Source organism: Oncorhynchus keta, chromosome 1 (genome assembly GCF_023373465.1).
Source record: "Oncorhynchus keta strain PuntledgeMale-10-30-2019 chromosome 1, Oket_V2, whole genome shotgun sequence".
Lineage (NCBI taxonomy): Eukaryota > Metazoa > Chordata > Actinopteri > Salmoniformes > Salmonidae > Oncorhynchus > Oncorhynchus keta.
In genome coordinates this window covers 26,378,332-26,396,772 of record NC_068421.1, presented here as the reverse complement: position 1 = coordinate 26,396,772, position 18,441 = coordinate 26,378,332, and the positions used below count along the sequence as shown (strand labels likewise).

Here is an 18,441-nt window from a genome sequence, read left to right as displayed (position 1 = left end):
CAACATATGCCTTCTGTGATGTAGTTTTCATCCATTTGTGTTAGCCTACTTAAAGGCAACACATGACATGAATCATTTCAGCCAATTGATAGGATAGGATTATGTTTATTGAATTACCTATAATTGCTTTGCCATATGATGTTAGGCCCATATGAGTTGGGGAAACTGACACCTGCAATTACTGTAAAGATTGACATGGCCGAAACACAGACCTTTAGATTGTGAATCATCTCACGGTCATCTAGCCATGCGTAGCGCAGCAGAGGAATTTGAAGTGGCAAGGTCAGAGCCTGCACAGATGTCGCTCCTGTCTCTTTAAGAATACATCCTCGTATCTGTAGCTGAGAGCTGTGTACGCAGTTGATTCAGCATGTGCGTCGGGTGCCATTCGTAAAGTGATGGTCTGTTATTTCATGCACACATATAGAGATGCGAGCGGGAGCGCAACTTCTCCGACGAAGCTGTCTTATTTATATTTTATAGACCAATATATTTACGTATCGATTTCTTGTTTTGCTGAGGACGTTTCGCTACGGTATGATTTCATTATGATTTTGCGTGCATAATGTGCGGGGCGAAGTGATGCGGCGATGTATTTCTTCGGGCAAAATTGTCACGGGGTCCGGAGAGCTGTTTTCAAAGAAGTTCTGTGTGGTCATTTTAACCGTTAGAAAAAACATCAGCTGAGCTTGTAGTAAGCACTGTAATTGTTTACCTTTGATACATTTGGATACTGAATGTGACTGAGGGTTGAAAACCAGTTTGGACATAGACCGACCTGTCACAACGCAAAAATGACCAACTACAAGAATATGGAGACACATACCACGCATGTCTTGCTATTGGCGGTATCAATCATCTGTACAGTCTTGGGTAAGAGAGAAACTACAATATGAACTCCTCCATCTTTTCAACTTTTACGTGTAGCCGATGCATCAAGTGCATGTAACTGCCAAAATAAAGGAAACGCTTGCGTTAACTAGGTTTACAAGATACATTGTAAGACACTATGTTGATGTTTCCTTTATTTTGGCAGTTACCTGTAGGCTAGGCTAAGGAATAATGTTTTGATTGGGATTAATATTCAATGAAAAGTAATACAAGCTGTTGATTTCTCTTTATTTTTGTTTTACATTATATTTATCATTTTAAAAGGCTATATCACAAGGATATGCATCACAAGGTTATGCAAATCACTGTATTACACTGCTTTTATCCAAAACACAGCTCTGTATTGTGGAGTGTATTGAATCACATTTGATGTTAAATCATTATTGTGAGTTATTTTTCATGAGTCAAAATACTTTTTCATTTTTAAATTGAACATTCAATATATTGTAAAGTCCTAAAGATATTGAGAGGAAAAGAGTAATTAGACAAAATGTTAAATTTGTAAACGAAAACTAATCTAAAGTTATTGCAAGCCAAAAATAAATTATATCAATGATAAAAAAGGAAACAGAAATTATTTTTCTTTTCAATTGAATATGTTCATGGCACTAGCTAGGTTTCCATTCAATTGGAAACAGATGTTCATGTGAATATTTTAAAATCTGCATAAAAACAATGGCACATTTTCCCAGCAGAGATGTTAACATCAATTGACTTGTTGCAGATAAAAGGCTGTGTGTGGTGACGTAGTGCACATAAAAATACATTTTGCCGTTAAATTCTCATGGGTCTCCATCAGGTATTGACACATGCACTTTAAAGCTAATTTATCCTTGCTCTTGTAATATAGTATGGAGGGTGTGATGCAATTGTGCATCCTCCGAAGGCTTGTGGCGACCAAATTGAGCTCCGTTCCGCATCGCCATTTCTATCCAAATTTTGTAACAACGTATAGCTACACATTGACATGATTGGGTGACGGTAGGTGGGGACGGGAGGTCCTGTATAACACAAACTCATTTCCTTGACAACAGCTCAGCAAAGTAAAAGAAGTATGAATGCTCTGACTTCTGCGGAGGCTGCATCAAAGTAAATGCGGTATTTCTTTTTTTTTAACCAGGCAAGTCAGTTAAGAACAAATTCTTATTTAGAATGACGTCCTACCCCGGCCAAACCCTAACGACACTGGGCCAATTGTGCGCCGCCCTATGGGACTCTCAATCACGGCCGGTTGTGATACAGCCTGGAATCAAACCAGGGTCTGTAGTGACGCCTCTAGCACTTAGATGCAGTGCCTTAGACCGCTGTGCCACCCGGGAGCCCACTCAGGCTTGTAGTAATTATTTTGGTCCGACGTGTACTTTACTCATGTAAAAAGGTTGGATGGAAACCTGGTTACTTACAAGCAATCTTCTCTGCTTTGTTTGCAACTTTTCCTCACGCATGCTTGCATTTCTCAAGCTCTTCAAATCACATTTCTAAGGTTACAATATTTCTTTCCCCAGCGCTTTAATTTTTCAATTTCTCTGTTGGGTTTAGAAGGGAGCGAACTAAATTGGATACTGTTGGTCAATACATTTTGGAGTGAGAGTTCAGCAACCACTCCCACAGAACGCATCATCAACGCTGTCATCCTCTACCAAGCTACATCACTTGCTGTACTGCGGAACAGTAGTGCTCCGCAAGCGGGAGTGAAAGACACTGCCCAGGTGTCGTACTGTCGGCTTGCAGAGCATATGTCGTGTTTAAGACAACTGGGAATAAAAATAAATAGAATGTTTTCAACTCAGAATTCGAGGTTAGAAACTCTGACTTTCCAACCAGATGGTCACTACTAATATTACAAGCTATTTCTCATGTAGGCTGCCATCCTACTCAAAATAAAATCAAGTGGGAAGGAACAAATTGGCCATAGCTACTGCAGGTGACATGTGACCATACAGCTGAGCAGAGTGTAGGAGGGAGGGTCCAAGGTGTGAGAAGTGTGCAGAAGGGCATGAGACCATACAGCTGAGCAGAGTGAAGGAGGGAGGGTCCAAGGTGTGAGAAGTGTGCAGAAGGGCATGATACCATACAGCTGAGCAGAGTGTAGGAGGGAGGGTCCAAGGTGTGAGAAGTGTGCAGAAGGGCATGAGACCATACAGCTGAGCAGAGTGTAGGAGGGAGGGTCCAAGGTGTGAGAAGTGTGCAGAAGGGCATGAGACCATACAGCTGAGCAGAGTGTAGGAGGGAGGGTCCAAGGTGTGAGAAGTGTGCAGAAGGGCATGTGACCATACAGCTGAGCAGAGTGTAGGAGGGAGGGTCCAAGGTGTGAGAAGTGTGCAGAAGGGCATGAGACCATACAGCTGAGCAGAGTGTAGGAGGGAGGGTCCAAGGTGTGAGAAGTGTGCAGAAGGGCATGAGACCATACAGCTGAGCAGAGTGTAGGAGGGAGGGTCCAAGGTGTGAGAAGTGTGCAGAAGGGCATGAGACCATACAGCTGAGCAGAGTGTAGGAGGGAGGGTCCAAGGTGTGAGAAGTGTGCAGAAGGGCATGAGACCATACAGCTGAGCAGAGTGTAGGAGGGAGGGTCCAAGGTGTGAGAAGTGTGCAGAAGGGCATGAGACCATACAGCTGAGCAGAGTGTAGGAGGGAGGGTCCAAGGTGTGAGAAGTGTGCAGAAGGGCATGAGACCATACAGCTGAGCAGAGTGTAGGAGGGAGGGTCCAAGGTGTGAGAAGTGTGCAGAAGGGCATGTGACCATACAGCTGAGCAGAGTGTAGGAGGGAGGGTCCAAGGTGTGAGAAGTGTGCAGAAGGGCATGAGACCATACAGCTGAGCAGAGTGTAGGAGGGAGGGTCCAAGGTGTGAGAAGTGTGCAGAAGGGCATGAGACCATACAGCTGAGCAGAGTGTAGGAGGGAGGGTCCAAGGTGTGAGAAGTGTGCAGAAGGGCATGAGACCATACAGCTGAGCAGAGTGTAGGAGGGAGGGTCCAAGGTGTGAGAAGTGTGCAGAAGGGCATGAGACCATACAGCTGAGCAGAGTGTAGGAGGGAGGGTCCAAGGTGTGAGAAGTGTGCAGAAGGGCACGAGACCATACAGCTGAGCAGAGTGTAGGAGGGAGGGTCCAAGGTGTGAGAAGTGTGCAGAAGGGCATGAGACCATACAGCTGAGCAGAGTGTAGGAGGGAGGGTCCAAGGTGTGAGAAGTGTGCAGAAGGGCATGTGACCATACAGCTGAGCAGAGTGTAGGAGGGAGGGTCCAAGGTGTGAGAAGTGTGCAGAAGGGCATGAGACAAAGGAATGTGTAGTATTGGGGAAAGTAATGGAATGTGTTAATTGTAAGGGTGCCCATGGAGCTGGGGATCAGAAATGTCCCGTGCGAGAGAGGCAGGTTTAGGTTTCCAGTGTTTGAGTAGTGCAGAAGTTGTCATATACAGAGGCAGTGAAGATGGGTTAAGGGGGAGGAGTGGTGAGAGTAGTAGAGATATACCAGTACAGGGGATAGGCCAAAAAGTGATATATGTTTAATTAAGATTGGATTTATAGCAATGGTTATCAACTGTACTGCAGGGATGGAACGGAAGTCGCAGAAAATTGAGGTTGAGATGGCAGCTGCAGAGAGGTATTTAGGTGTGCGAGACTTGACATCAGAAGAGTTACAGGGTGTGTTAAGGGGTGATGGCATGAGGTAGGAATAAATACATTTAATTAGTGGAGTAGGGTGGTGTTCATTTTATTTGATATAATTTTGAAATTAGTGAGTGTAGTGTTAGATGGTAGGGTATTTATTTAGTACATTTTTATTTTTCAAGCAAAGTATAAGGGAGTTGTACTCCAGTCTAGTAGGTGGCGGAAATGTAACAAATTGGATGCCAACCGCCGTTAAACCTCATAGAAGAAGACCATACAGCTGCCCAGTGGGAAGCACCTCGATGCATCACCGGTGCACTGGTCATTCACACTGTCTTGACGTGCTTCCTGTGAGCAGAAACGTTAGCTAAATAATTGGCATGTTACGGTGAAATACATGGTGATCAAAGTGAATTATCCCTTTACCTTGTTGACAGCTTTGCACACTCTTGGCATTCTCTGAACCAGCTTCATGAGGTAGTCACCTGGAATGCATTTCAATTAGCAGGTGTGCCTTCTTAAAAGTTAATTTGTGGAATATATTTCCTCAATGCGTTTCAGAAGATAACCCTATTTGGTTAAAGACCAAGTCCATATTATGGCAAGAACAGCTCAAATAAGCAAAGAGAAATGACAGTCCATTACTTGAAGACATGAAGGTCAGTCAACACGGAACATTTCAAGAACTTTGAAAGTTTCTTCAAGTGCAGTCGCAAAAACCATCAAGCGCAATGATGAAACTGGCTCTCATGAGGACTGCCACAGGAAAGGAAGACCCAGAGTTACCTCTGCTGCAGAGGATAAGTTCTTTAGAGTTACCAGCCTCAGAAATTGCAGCCCAAATAAATGCTTCAAAGAGTTCAAGTAACAGACACACTTTTTTATTTACAATTTTTTTTAAACCTTTATTTAACTAGGCAAGTCAGTTAAGAACAAATTCTTATTTTCAATGACAGCCTAGGAACAGTGGGTTAACTGCCTGTTCAGGGGCAGAACAACAGATTTTGTACCTTGTCAGCTCGGGGATTTGAACTTGCAACCTTTCGGTTACTAGTCCAATGCTCTAACCACTAGGCTGCCCTGCCCCCCGACGTCAACATTAACTGGTCAGAGGAGATTGTGTGAATCAGGCCTTCATGGTCGAATTGCTGCAAGGAAACCACCAATAAGGGGCCAAACTTGAACAATCGACATTCGACCGGTGGAAATATGACATTTGGTCTCGAGTCCAAATTGGAGATTTTTGGTTCCAACCGCCTCGTCTTTGAGAGACACGGTGTGGGTGAACAGATTATCTCCACATGTTTATTTCCCACTGTAAAGCATGGAGGAGGAGGTGTTGTGGTGTGGGGGTGCTTTGCAGGTGACATTGTCTGATTTATTTAGAATTCAAGGCACACTTAACTAGCATGGCTACCACAGCGTTCTGCAGCAATACGCCATCCCATCTGGTTTGGGCTTAGTGGGACTATCATTTGTTTTTCAACATGACAATGACTCAACACACCTCCAGGCTGTGTAAGGGCTATTTGACCAAGAAGGAGAGTGATGGAGTGCTGCATCAGATGACCTTTCATCCATAATCCCCTGACCTCAACCAAATCAAGATGGTTTGGGATGAGTCGGACCGCAGACTTAAGGAAAAGCAGCCAACGAGTGCTCAGCATATGTGGGAACTCCTTCAAGACTGTTGGAAAAGCATTCAAGGTGAAGCTGGTTGATAGAATGCCAAGAGTGTGCAAAGCTGTCATCAAGGTAAAGGGCGACTATTTGAAGAATCTCAAATGTAAAATATATTTTGATTTGTTTAACACTTTTTTGGTTACTACATGATTCCATATGTGTTATTTCATAGTTTTGATGTCTTCATTATTATTCTACAATGTACAAAATATTAAAATTTAAGAAAAATCCTTGAATGAGTCGGTGTTCTAAAACTTTTGACCGGTATTGTAGTTTGTTTTAGGCTTTCAATACTTTTGATTCATTTTTGTTTACAATATTTATTTGTTTCCTCAATACTTTTTGAACACTATATTTATTTATTTTCATTTAAAAATCCCAAAGTTTTGTGACTCATGAAAAATCACTTACAATTCTTTCTTTAATCAAATGTGATGCCATAGGCGTGCGTGTGTGTGCATGCTTTCATGCATTTGTGCGTGCCTGTGTGTAATTGACATTCTATCCCCCAGACACCCCTCCCAACAAACTCTTTTTAAGTCACTGTCAGATCTCACTGGTGCCATATGGTATGAAGTGTATTGAGTGAGAGGCTTCACACATCTTGAGTTCTATTGTGCATGTTTCCACCAGAAGTATTGTGTTGACACTGACAGGGACTCACATCAGACTCATAGGACATCAATGCAGCTGCCTGAGTCACTGTGAGCATCTATGTCATAGGCTACTGTAGGACCTCAATAATTCCTATGATCCTTTGAGAGACTGGCAATCCTATGATGAAAGGATAAGTACTATAATATTTGAAAATAATGACCCTGAGACAGGATGATTGATGTCAAAAACATGAACTACTCGGGTACTATTGAAACCACAGTCATGTTTTTTTAAAACAAGCTTTTACTTTAAAGACACAAATGATAGACACTTGTGTACTACAGGGGTGCATGTAATACAATGATGCATCATCATGTTAGCAGCAGTGGTCTTGGTTGACTTTGGTCTCCACTTTTAGAGTCAGTTTCTGAAAACAGTACTACCTTACTTTATTGTGAGAACAGGGCTGTTAATGCATGGTCTCCATTCTCTCTCTGGTATCCATCAATACGCCAATACTTTCCTAAATTGTTTTTGAACTTGAGTGTTGCATGTGTCCTCCTAAGTCTCTGTTTGATTGCGTGAAAAAGAGGGATCCTCCACAAATTGCATTCGATTGAAGGCAGATTGAGCAAGACAGAGTTGCCAGAGCTAACAACTTAACATATTGATTGCAGTCTCAGCACTTAACTTGCCTCACCAGAGTGTTTCACACGCACAGACTGATCAATCTGATTCAGGTTGGAATTAAATTGTTTTACTCCATGTATTGACAAATCACTGCTATTTCAATGAAGTTAAGTTGAATAAATTCAGAGCACTTGTTGTGCTTGGAGTTCTACTAATCCAATGCTAAACACCCTTCTGAAGGCGACAGTTAATGAAATAGCCAACAGAGATATCTGTCCAAATCCTCCTCCCCCTGGTTACTTAGCTAACATCATGGCTGCAGGCTAACATCATGGCTGCAGGTTCACCCAAAGCCTCTCAGAGCTGCACTTAATGAAAATGGTCTCTGGTCTGGATGATGAAACCACAAGAACAGTGTCTGCTCACAGTCTACTACTGTAGTACACAGCCTGGCTTGAGTCATATCACTGAATAATGTCCTGCTTCTGGGACATTCTGATGACATCACTGAGATGAGTCATGGGCAGTAAGGGCAACTGCCAGGCAAAGGCCCTCTCTCAGATGGGAACTATATGAGACTGTAGCACACACACAGACCACTTGACTTTTTCCACATTTTGTTACATTACAACATTGTTCTAAAATTGATTAAATACCCCCCTCCCCCCATGACAAAGCAAAGATACGTTTATAGATTTATTTGCATTAAAAATAAAAAAAACAGAAATCCGTTATTTACATAAGTAATCAGACCCTTCACTATTAGACTCGAAATTGAGCTCAGGTGCATCCTGGCACCATCCCTACAGTGAAGCATGGTGGTGGCAGCATTATGCTGTGGGGATGTTTTTCAGCGGCAGGGACTGGGACACTAGTCAGGATCGAGCGATGGGTGAAGGGAGCAAAGTACAGAGAGATCCTTGATGAAAACTTGCTCCAGAGCGCTCAGGAACTCAGACTGGGGTGAAGCACACAGCCAAGACAACGCAGGAGTGGCTTCGGGACAAGTTGAGTGGCCCAGCCAGAGCCCGGTCTTGAACCTGATCGAACATCTCTGGAGAGATCTGAAAATAGCTCTACAGTGACATTCCCCATCCAACCTGACAGAGCTTTAAAGGATCTGCAGAGAGTAATGGGATAAACTCCCCAAATACAGGTGTGCCAAGCTTGTAGCGTCAAACACAAGAAGACTCGAGGCTGTAATCACTGCCTAAGGTGCTTCAGCAAAGTACTGAGTAAAGGGTCTAAATACTTCTGTAAATATAATATTAAAGTTTTTTTTATTTGTAATACATTTGCAAAATTTCTAAAAACCTGATTTTGCTTTGTCATTGTGGGGTGTTGTGTGTAGATGGATACAAAAAAAATACATATTTAGAATTAGGCTGTAACGTAGCAAAATGTGGACAAAGTCGAGAGCGTCTGAATACTTTCCGAATGCACTGTAACATACGAGTCAATGGAACACTACAAGTTTAAGACTGAGAACATTACTTGAGTGTGCCCTTCAAAGACCATTTGACAGCGTGCCAAGAGTAACCAAACTTTTTTCCTTATGACTCTCGAATGCTTCTCAAGGGCTTTTGGGTCCATTGCATTATGTAAATGATACAAGAAGTGAAATCTTAATGAATAAATCTCAGTGGATAGCAACCAGCCCCCAAGGTAAGCAGCCCCTACAAATTTGTGTGGTGGTGGCCAAATGTATCCTTGTTTGCCAGCTACATTATTACCCAACAGGTACACTCTGTCTCTCCGGATTTTTGTATACTGCGAAAAATATAGGAAACAGGGTCTGGGGTGTAGCATCTCTGTTTTGAGGAGTGTTGTGTTCCCAGCGCCGACCTAGAGGGGTACTCTTACCCTGAACAACAACAGGATTTGAAGTGAAGCAGGACATAGTTCTCCCTCTGGTTTTGTTGTTTTCACACCATGTTAGCATGACGGGGGTACACTTATGCCCTTGGGGAAGAAAGACACTGACGCATGCTTAATATTTGTAAATATTAATTAATGAAAGAAGCCCAATTATGTAATGTCATAGCTAGCAGCCATAGGCCAAATATAGCCTTGATCAACAGGGCTGTAAAGATGGGGCTTGATCTTCCCCTAAGCTATTCTCCTGCTAACTCTGCCTGCTTAGTAAGACAGAAGTGTATGAGAAGCCATGAGCCAATATGTGGGTGGGTGTCTGAAGTTGCAATTAGGGCCAATTCAATAGCTTGTCTATCAGATAGTTCTTGGCCTATTTTGCTGTCACTCTCTGACAGGGCTTGGTTGCTTGCTCTGCTGTGGATGTTTCATGTTATCCATGAATAGCTTTTACTATCTTAATAAATCTACAGTATATGATGATGGATGTTATTTAGACTCATCATCCTTGCATAATGAGTTAAACATTATCTATAAAATGATTAGCTCTTTGGACTCCGTCTCACAGTATGCGAGTTGTAGATGTAAATGGTATTGTAGTTGTGTTACTACATCAAGGTTAGTGCTTTATTAACCTAACGAGGGGAGAGTGTCAGCTTCATTCTGGGAATCTGCACAACATCTATCATGAGGTATGACCATAACAGGAGCTAGCTATTTGCTTTAAGTTTCTTTCCTACCAGAGATACAGGAAACTTTACAGTGCTCCAGACAGATTCTCTATTACTCTGTACACAACCTTCACTGCTGCGTGGAGATATCCTTGAGAGGCTGGTAGAGAATGATCACCTTGTTTGAGGCCAACAGCCTCTCATTCAATAGGCCCCTCCCTCTGGAAGACACTTCAAGGTTGCCCACAATTCAGTCTTATGAACAACCCAGACTCCTGCTCTGGCATTTGATAGCGCTGGAAGCTTCTTCTGTGTGGTGTGTGTTGAGTGAGTGAAGGAATAGTCTGATTGTGAAGTGGGTGTATGTACATTATTTCTCCAGTGTGTAGTATTACAATAATGACACAAACCTTGCATAACTACTTATTGGATCAACACAGATGGGAGCATTTTGTGACATAGCACAGATTTAAGATTTAGCTCTGTTCTGTGTTTATTCATTTATGTGGACATTTGGATTCAGGAATATGCACTTCCCTTAGCTGTTCACCCTTAGTGTGTTTAATTTTGTTAGTTCATTTGGAAACAAGGATTGACCTAGAATTATAATTTGGGGCAAGTCAAGTCACACCAAAGCATTTTTAAGAATTCCATATGCACATTGAACCCTCTGAGGACCCACCATGCTATTTATTTCATGTGGTTGAATGCTATCCAGGCCAAATGGGCCATGAGTATTAGCTGAATGTTTGTACCGCTTTATAAAAGCCTCCAATATCGGCAAATACATGTTTTTCTCTGTCACAAACATGGTTGGTTGCTCATGTTTCTCTCTTTGAAAGGTGCACTCAACTGCCACCCACAATCTTCTTGTCATAAACCAAACATAGCCTGATTACACATCAAAGCAGCCTTACAACGTGACCCAAATTAACTACCCTCCAGTGCATGACTCCCTGTCTTCACTAAAAGATCCCATGGCACTTATCGTAAGAGTAGGGGTGTTAACCCTGGTGTCCTGGCTAAATTCCCAATCTGGCCCTCATACCATCATGGCCACCTAATCATCCCCAGCTTCCAATTGGCTCATTCATCCCCCTCCTCTCCCCTGTAACAATTCCCCAGGTTGTTGCTGTGAATGATAATGTGTTCTCAGTCAACTTACCTGGTCAAATAAGGGTTCAATAAAAAAATGGAAATACTTTATAACATTGACTGAAATAGTACTCATACAACTATGTCATGTTTCAAAAGGATTTCTTTATCCAGATGAAGGGTCCTGCTATGGGATCCCCGATGGCTCCTAACTATGCAAATATGACAGTGCATTACATGGAGAAACAGTCAATTCTCAATCCTCTCAGAAATGATTTGGACACTGTACATTGATGATATTTTAGTTCTATGGAGGTGTGATGCAGAACAGATCTAGGCATTCCATGCTTTTCTTAACGCTGGTTCTGACAACCTGAGATTTACTTTACAATCTAACACATCAAATCAGTTTCCTTGATCTTTTGATTATTTGTGAGGTTAATGTTCTACACACAGATTTGTACAAGAAACCCACTGGCTGTATCAGTTTGTTGAAGGCTGATAGCTGTCGCCCTCAACCCTTGAAAAACAGTTTGCCCTACAGCCAGTTCTGTCGAATCAAAAGAATTTGCAAAAAACAATCACACTTCGACAGAAACATGGTTGCGATGCAAAGACATTTCTATGAAAGGAGGTACAGAAATGGTCAGATCAATACTGCCATTGAGGAAATCCAAAACAAATCGAGACAAGATCTCTTTCAAGGACAGTTTCGCAAAAATAACCATTCTTGCGTTCTCACTACACATTAAGTGCTCTGAACAAATGAAGGAAATCGTTCACAAACATTGACACATGATAAGATCTGATGACCGTATCGGTAATGTGTTTTTGAAATCTCCTGATGTTTTGTAGGCCTATATGGTGTAGCCTAATTGTATCTATGATCATATGTTATCCATTCATGCTTTTTATATGTACTGTTGATATTTGTAAATTGACCAATGAAATCAGGGCCCAGCTGTCAACATTGGAAATACATTTATTGCATCTGAGTGTGCGGCTTTCCTTTTTCTTCATAAAGCAAACATCCTGATTATACACTGAACAGAAATATAAACGCAACATGCAACAATTTCAAAAATGTTACTGAGTTACAGTTCATATAAGGAAATGAGTCAATTGAAATAAATTAATTAGGCCCTAAATTATCGATTTCACATGACTGGGAATACAGATATGCATCTGTTGGTCACAGATACCTTAAAAAAAGGGAGGGGCGTGGTTCAGAAAATCAGTCAGTATTTGGTGTGACCAACAACAAATTTCCTTAGATTTGATCATGCTGATAATTGTGGCCGGAGGAATGTTATCCCACTCCTGTGGGAAGCTGCTGGATATTGGCAGGAACTGGAACACACTGTCAATTTAGAGCTTCCCAAACTTGCTCAATGGATGACATGTCTGGTGAGTAAGCAGGCCATGGAAGAACTGGGACATTTTCAGCTTCCAGGAATTGTGTACAGATTCTTGCAGCATGGGGCTTCGAATTATAATGCTGAAACGTGAAGTGATGGCAGCAGATGAATTGCATGGCAATGGGCCTCGAGATCTCATCACGGTATCTCTGTGCATTCAAATTGCCAGCGATAAAATACAATTGTGTTCATTGTCTGTAGCTTAAGCCTGCTGATACCATAACCCCACTGCCACCATGGGGCACTCTGTTCATAACATTGAGATCAGCAAACCGCTTGCCCACACGACGCCATACATGCGGTCTGCCATCTGCTCAGTACCGTTGAAACTGGTATTCATCCGTGAAGAGCACACTTCTACAGTGTGCCGGTGCCCATGGAAGGTGAGCATTTGCCCACTGAAGTCGGTTACGACGCCGAACTGCAGTCAGGTCAAGACCCTGGTGATGACGACAGGCACGCAGATGAGCTTCCCTGAGATGGTTTCTGACAGTTTGTGCAGAAATTCTTTGGTTGTGCAAAGCCCACAGTTTCATCAGCAGTCCTGGTGGCTGGTCTCAAACTATCCAGCAGGTGAAGTAGCCAGATGTGGAGGTCCTGTGCTGGCGTGGTTACACGTGGTCTGCGGTTGTGAGGCCGGTTGGACGTACTGCCAAATTCTCTTAAATGACGTTGGAGGCGGCTTATGGTAGATAAATTCAGTTCTCTGTCAACAGCTCTGGTGGACATTCCTGCAGTCGGCATGCCAATTGCACGCTCCCTCAACTTGAGACATCTGTGGCATTGTGTTGTGTGACACAACTACACAATTTTAATTTTAATGGCCTTTTATTGTCCCCAGCACAAGGTGCACCTGATCATGCTGTTTAATCAGCTTCCTGATATGCCACACCTGTCAGGTGGATGGATTATATTTCCAAAGGTGATGTATGGAACATTTCTGGGATCTTTTATTTCAGCTCATGAAACATGGGACCAGCACTTTACATGTTGCATTTTATATTTTTTTCAGTGTACGTCAAAGCATCTTCTGAGAGAACAGGTGTTGTGATGCCCTTGGTGCCACAGAGTTTGCATGGATGATACACTTGTCACAGGAGTTTGATTTTGTCACAGGATTGTGCTGCTTTTGGTTGTCACACATCCAGATAAAGGTGTTTGCCTTTCAACTATGGCTGAGCTGTCTGCTATTCCCCAACAAAATTATAAAACACATAAGCTTTATGGCCTGGCCTGTTGCTCCTGCTATGATGTAAGTACCCATAGCTCTCAGTAATCCCAGAGAATGGCATTATGGGAAAGCAGCAGAGACTCTCCTCTATTGTCTGATTTAACTTCTTGTGGGGGAACTCAGCCAAATATGCAGATCCAAGTCCCAGCATCTGTGAACCATAGGGGAGATGAGACTGGTCATAACAACAACTCAGCTGGAATTGTATTAGAGTTGAAAAAGGGAAAGAGCGATGGAATGTGTCATGATGAAGGCTGCAGAGAGATGAGTCGAGAGGGGAATAGTTTAAACTGTGCAATAATATTTTCAAATGTTCGTTTTTTTCTGTTGCCTTGCTTTTTGTCGTTATGAAAGCAATGAGAGAGATTGAAGGTGCTACAGCTCATCTGATATTACAAACACTCATCCGCATCCTGCATTAGTATTAGCTGCCCTCGTGTGTAACCTGTGGGTTTTAGCTGGTACAGCTACCGTGGTGGGATTGTTGTTTGGGTGTTTTCCTCAGGTTCATGGCATGTTGGTCAGTGTTTCTGAGTTCAGGGTAATTCCACAGTAACAGAATTACGCTGAGATTCCCCCCCCCAAAAATTCTCACTTTAAAATGTATGCCAAACAACACAATCCTATACACAAGGACTTCCACCAAAAATGTGACAAAAACACATTTACTTGAAGAACAGTGCAGATGCAAAGTTTGGTAACAGAATGACGGCACAAACAGCACAAACCATATGGTTTGTTCAACTTTTCAATCAATTTTTGTTTGGTATACATTTTAAAAGTGACAAATCTGAGTTTCAGCGTAATTCCGTTACCTTGGAATTGCCTGTCATAAATACAATGAATCTGCTTACAGCTAAAAGCTTGGATTTGTCCACATGCCTCAGATGTAACTACTATAGTGTAGCAGCAAGCATGTATGTCAATAGGTTGCGGTATGCTCCTCCCCACCATACACTTCTGGTAATGAAGGTTTCCATTCCACAGGAGATTATAGACGGACCGCAGTAAAAATAACACAACATTCAGATTCGGATTCAGAAAGTCTTAACTGTTGCATTGTGGGGCTGGCTATTCGGTTGAAGCAGTTTAAAAACAACAGGCAAACCAGTAAACAAAAAATAAGATGGACAAGAAAAACACAGGATGGAAATGAAACAAAGGATAATCAAATGTTTTACTGCTTTAGAAGCCTCTGTTATTAGAGACATGTTTTTCTCTTCGTAACAAACAGCAAGCTTGGTTGATTGCCTGTGATTTTGTCTTTAAAAGGTGCACTCAACTTCCGCCCCACAATCTTCTTCCAAACAAAAATATAAATGCAACATGAAACAATTTCAAGGATTTTACTGAGTTACAGTTCATATAAGGAAATCTGTCAATTTAAATAAATAAATGAACCCCTAATCTATTTCATATGACTGGGAATACAAATTTGCATCTGTTGGTCACGGATACCTAAAAAAAGGTAGAGGTGTGGATCAGAAAACCAGTCAGTATTTGGTGTGCCCACCATTTGCCTCATGCAGCACGACACATCTCCTTTGCATAGAGTTGATCAGGCTGTTGATTGTGACCTGAGGAATGTTGCCCCACTCCTCTTCAATGGCTGTGCGAAAGTTGCTGGATATTGGCAGGAACTGGAACACGCTGTCATACACGTCGATCCAGAGCATCCCAAACATGCTCAATGAGTGTTTTCAGCTTCCAGTAATTGTGTACAGGACCTTGTGACATGGGGCCATGCATTATGCTGAAACATGAGGTGATGGCGGCAGATGAATTGCAAGACAATGAGCCTCTGGCTCTCTTCATGGTATTTCTGTGCATTCAAACTGCCATCGATAAAATGCAATTGTGTTCATTGTCCATAGCTTATGTCTGCCCATACCATAACCCCACCACCACCATACTGGCACTGTTCACAACGCTGACATAAGCAAACCGCTCGTCCACACAACGCTGTCTGCCATCTGCCCTGTGCAGTTGCATCTGTTGGTCACAGATACCTTAAAGAAAGGTAGGGATTCCTCCATTAAGGATTCCGAACTGCAGTCAGGTCAAGCATGCAGATGAGCCTCTCTGAGACGGTTTCTGACAGTGTGTGCAGAAATTCCGGGTGGCTGGTCTCAGACGATCCTGCAGGTGAAGAGGCCGAATGTGAAGGTCCTGGGCTGGCGCGCTTACATGTGGTCTGCAGTTATGAGGCCGGTTGGATGTACTGCCAAATTCTCTAAAATGACAGAGGCGGCTTATGGTAGATAAATGAACATTAAATTCTCTAGCAACAGCTCTGGTGGACATTCCTGCAATCAGCACGCCAATTGCATGCTCCCTCAACTTGAGACATCTGTGGCATTGTGTTGTGTGACAGAACTGCACATTTTAGAGTGTCTGTTTATTGTCCCCCAGCACAAGGTGCACCTATGTAATGACCGTGCCGTTTAATCCGCTTCTTGATATGCCACCCCTGTCAGGTGTATGGATTATTTTAGCAAAGGAAAAAGTCTCACTACCAGGGATGTAAACAAATTTGTACAAAATTTGAGAGAAGTGAGCTTTTTGTGAAAATGGAAACTATCTGGGATGTTTTATTTCAGCTTATGAAACATGGTACCAACACTTTACATGTTGAGTTTATCATTTTGTTCAGTGTAAATCAAACAGCCTGATTTATTCATCAAAGCAGCTTCACAGGTGCCCTTGGTGCCACAGAGTTTGCACTGATTATACAGTACACTTGTCACAGCAGTTTTCTGCTTCTGTTTGTCACATAGCCTTTCAGCTATGCCTGAGTTGTGTGCTTTTCCACAACAAAATTGTAAAACACAAAAGCTTTATGGCCTGGCCTGTTGCTTCTGCTATGATGTAAGTACCAGGGTTGGGGTCAATTCCAATTTATTTAAAATTGGAATTCCTGAATTAACGTTGAATTCAAATCATTGAATTTGAATTAGACTGTTTGAATTGGAATTGTGAAAACCTTTTAATATTTGGAATTGTATTGGATTTGAATATTTATACATTTCCCAGAAATTAAAGAACTTAGTATCAAAAATGTACAATAGGATTTGTTTTAAATCATTTTTGCTTGGCTTGTCTGAACAGTGAAATGTTCAGCCCGAGGGAATAGTATTTGAATTTGTGGAATTGTTAGGAATAATATTGAATTGAGAAATTCAATGAGCATTAAAAGTGCTACAACTCCTCGGATATTAGGGCCCTATAAAATGTTAGTTGCAGATGGAATCATGGAATCCAGACATTTAAAACAGAATTAAACAATGTTAAAATGTTTTATTGAACTTATTAGGAAATGCAGTGAATCATAAGACATGAACAAAATGCATCAGTGATTCATATTTTCCTGAAACTTTCTGAAACGGCACAGGAATGCCCCTGTCTGTGTGTGTGTTGTGCGTGCATATGTCTACACTTTGTATAGCCTTTAGCGATGATGCTAATGATTCCTTCTTCTGTTAGAGATGGAAAGGCTTTCCCAAAAATCTTCTCACTTAAATGTTAACTACAAAGTAGCCTATGCCTACCAGGCAGAATGATATCATGACTATTTGTGTCAATCCAGTGGCCATTTGTTTTACAAACTCTGCATTCACATGAGCGCTACAGCAACACCTCTAAACCAAACACAGGTTTCTTTCTGGTGCACACTTGCATTTAAGGGTAACATTTCTCAGACTTAAAAAAATAATCTCCTTGTGTGGTTTAAACATTGTTGTGGACTTAGAACATGCAATGTTGTTGTTCATATATAAAAATAAAATAAAATGTCATGTGAATTTGATAGGATAAACAAAATGGAAACCTGGAATAATAAAATGGAATTTTGGAGAAAAGAAATACAGAATCAGACAAAGAACTGATTTTATGTGGCGCTATTCAAGCATTCATCCGCATCCTGCATTAGTATTAGCTGCCCTCGTGTGTAACCTGTGGGTTTTAGCTGGTACAGCTACCGTGGTGGGATTGTTGTTTGGGTGTTTTCCTCAGGTTCATGGCATGTTGGTCAGTGTTTCTGATGTGCATCAAATGAGGTCATGAAAAAAAATCTGCTTACAGCTAAAAGCTTGGATTTATACACACTTTTCAGATGTAACGACTCTAGTGTAGAAGCCAGCATGTACAGTGAGCTCCAAAAGTGAAATTATAAAATAATTAAGGTTTAAGTGTAGACTGTCGGCTTTAATTTGAGTGTAATGACATCCGTATCGGGTTAACCGTTTAGAAATGATAGCACTTTCTGTACATAGTCCCCCCCCATTTTAAGGTACCAAAAGTATTGGGACAAATTCACTTATTTGTGCAATAAAGTAGTCAAACGTTTTTACTATTTGGTCCCATATTCCTAGCACGCAATGAGGTGCGTAGAGTCCAGTAGCGCACTTCATTATTTCACAAGCTTTCAACTTACCTGACTTTGTTGTTAAAGTATATAAAAAAACATTACATATCAAACCCGTTCACAGGGTTGATTAACTCTTGAGGTTCCTCGTGTCTCCACCGAATTACTGTAGGTAAATCCACTTTTAGTTTTAACACATCTCATTGCTGGAACCAACTGCAAAATACACTGCAATTGGACGCTCTGATGCCGCTTGGGCAAATTAAAATATTGATTGTGAAACTATTTTCTGAGGAATGTGTGTAACGATCTGAGTGTAATGGGTGAGGAGTCAAGCGCAGGAAGCAGAGAGTTTAGGTGAGTGCTATTTTAATGCAC

General features: G+C 41.8%; 1 protein-coding gene across 3 annotated transcripts in view; it reads left to right on the top strand.

The window, feature by feature from the left end:
* Positions 1–348: 348 nt before the first annotated feature.
* The window catches only part of LOC118359690 (roundabout homolog 2-like), a 58,817-nt gene continuing 40,724 nt past the window's right edge, over positions 349–18,441 (top strand). For 2 of the 3 annotated variants that reach the window (XM_035738525.2, XM_035738435.2), the window contains exon 1: positions 349–873. In XM_035738525.2, the coding sequence (XP_035594418.1) occupies positions 795–873 (79 nt within the window). In that variant the 5' untranslated portion in view covers positions 349–794. The remainder of the gene's footprint in view (positions 874–18,441) is intronic. The other variant, XM_035738348.2, reaches the window with a different exon arrangement.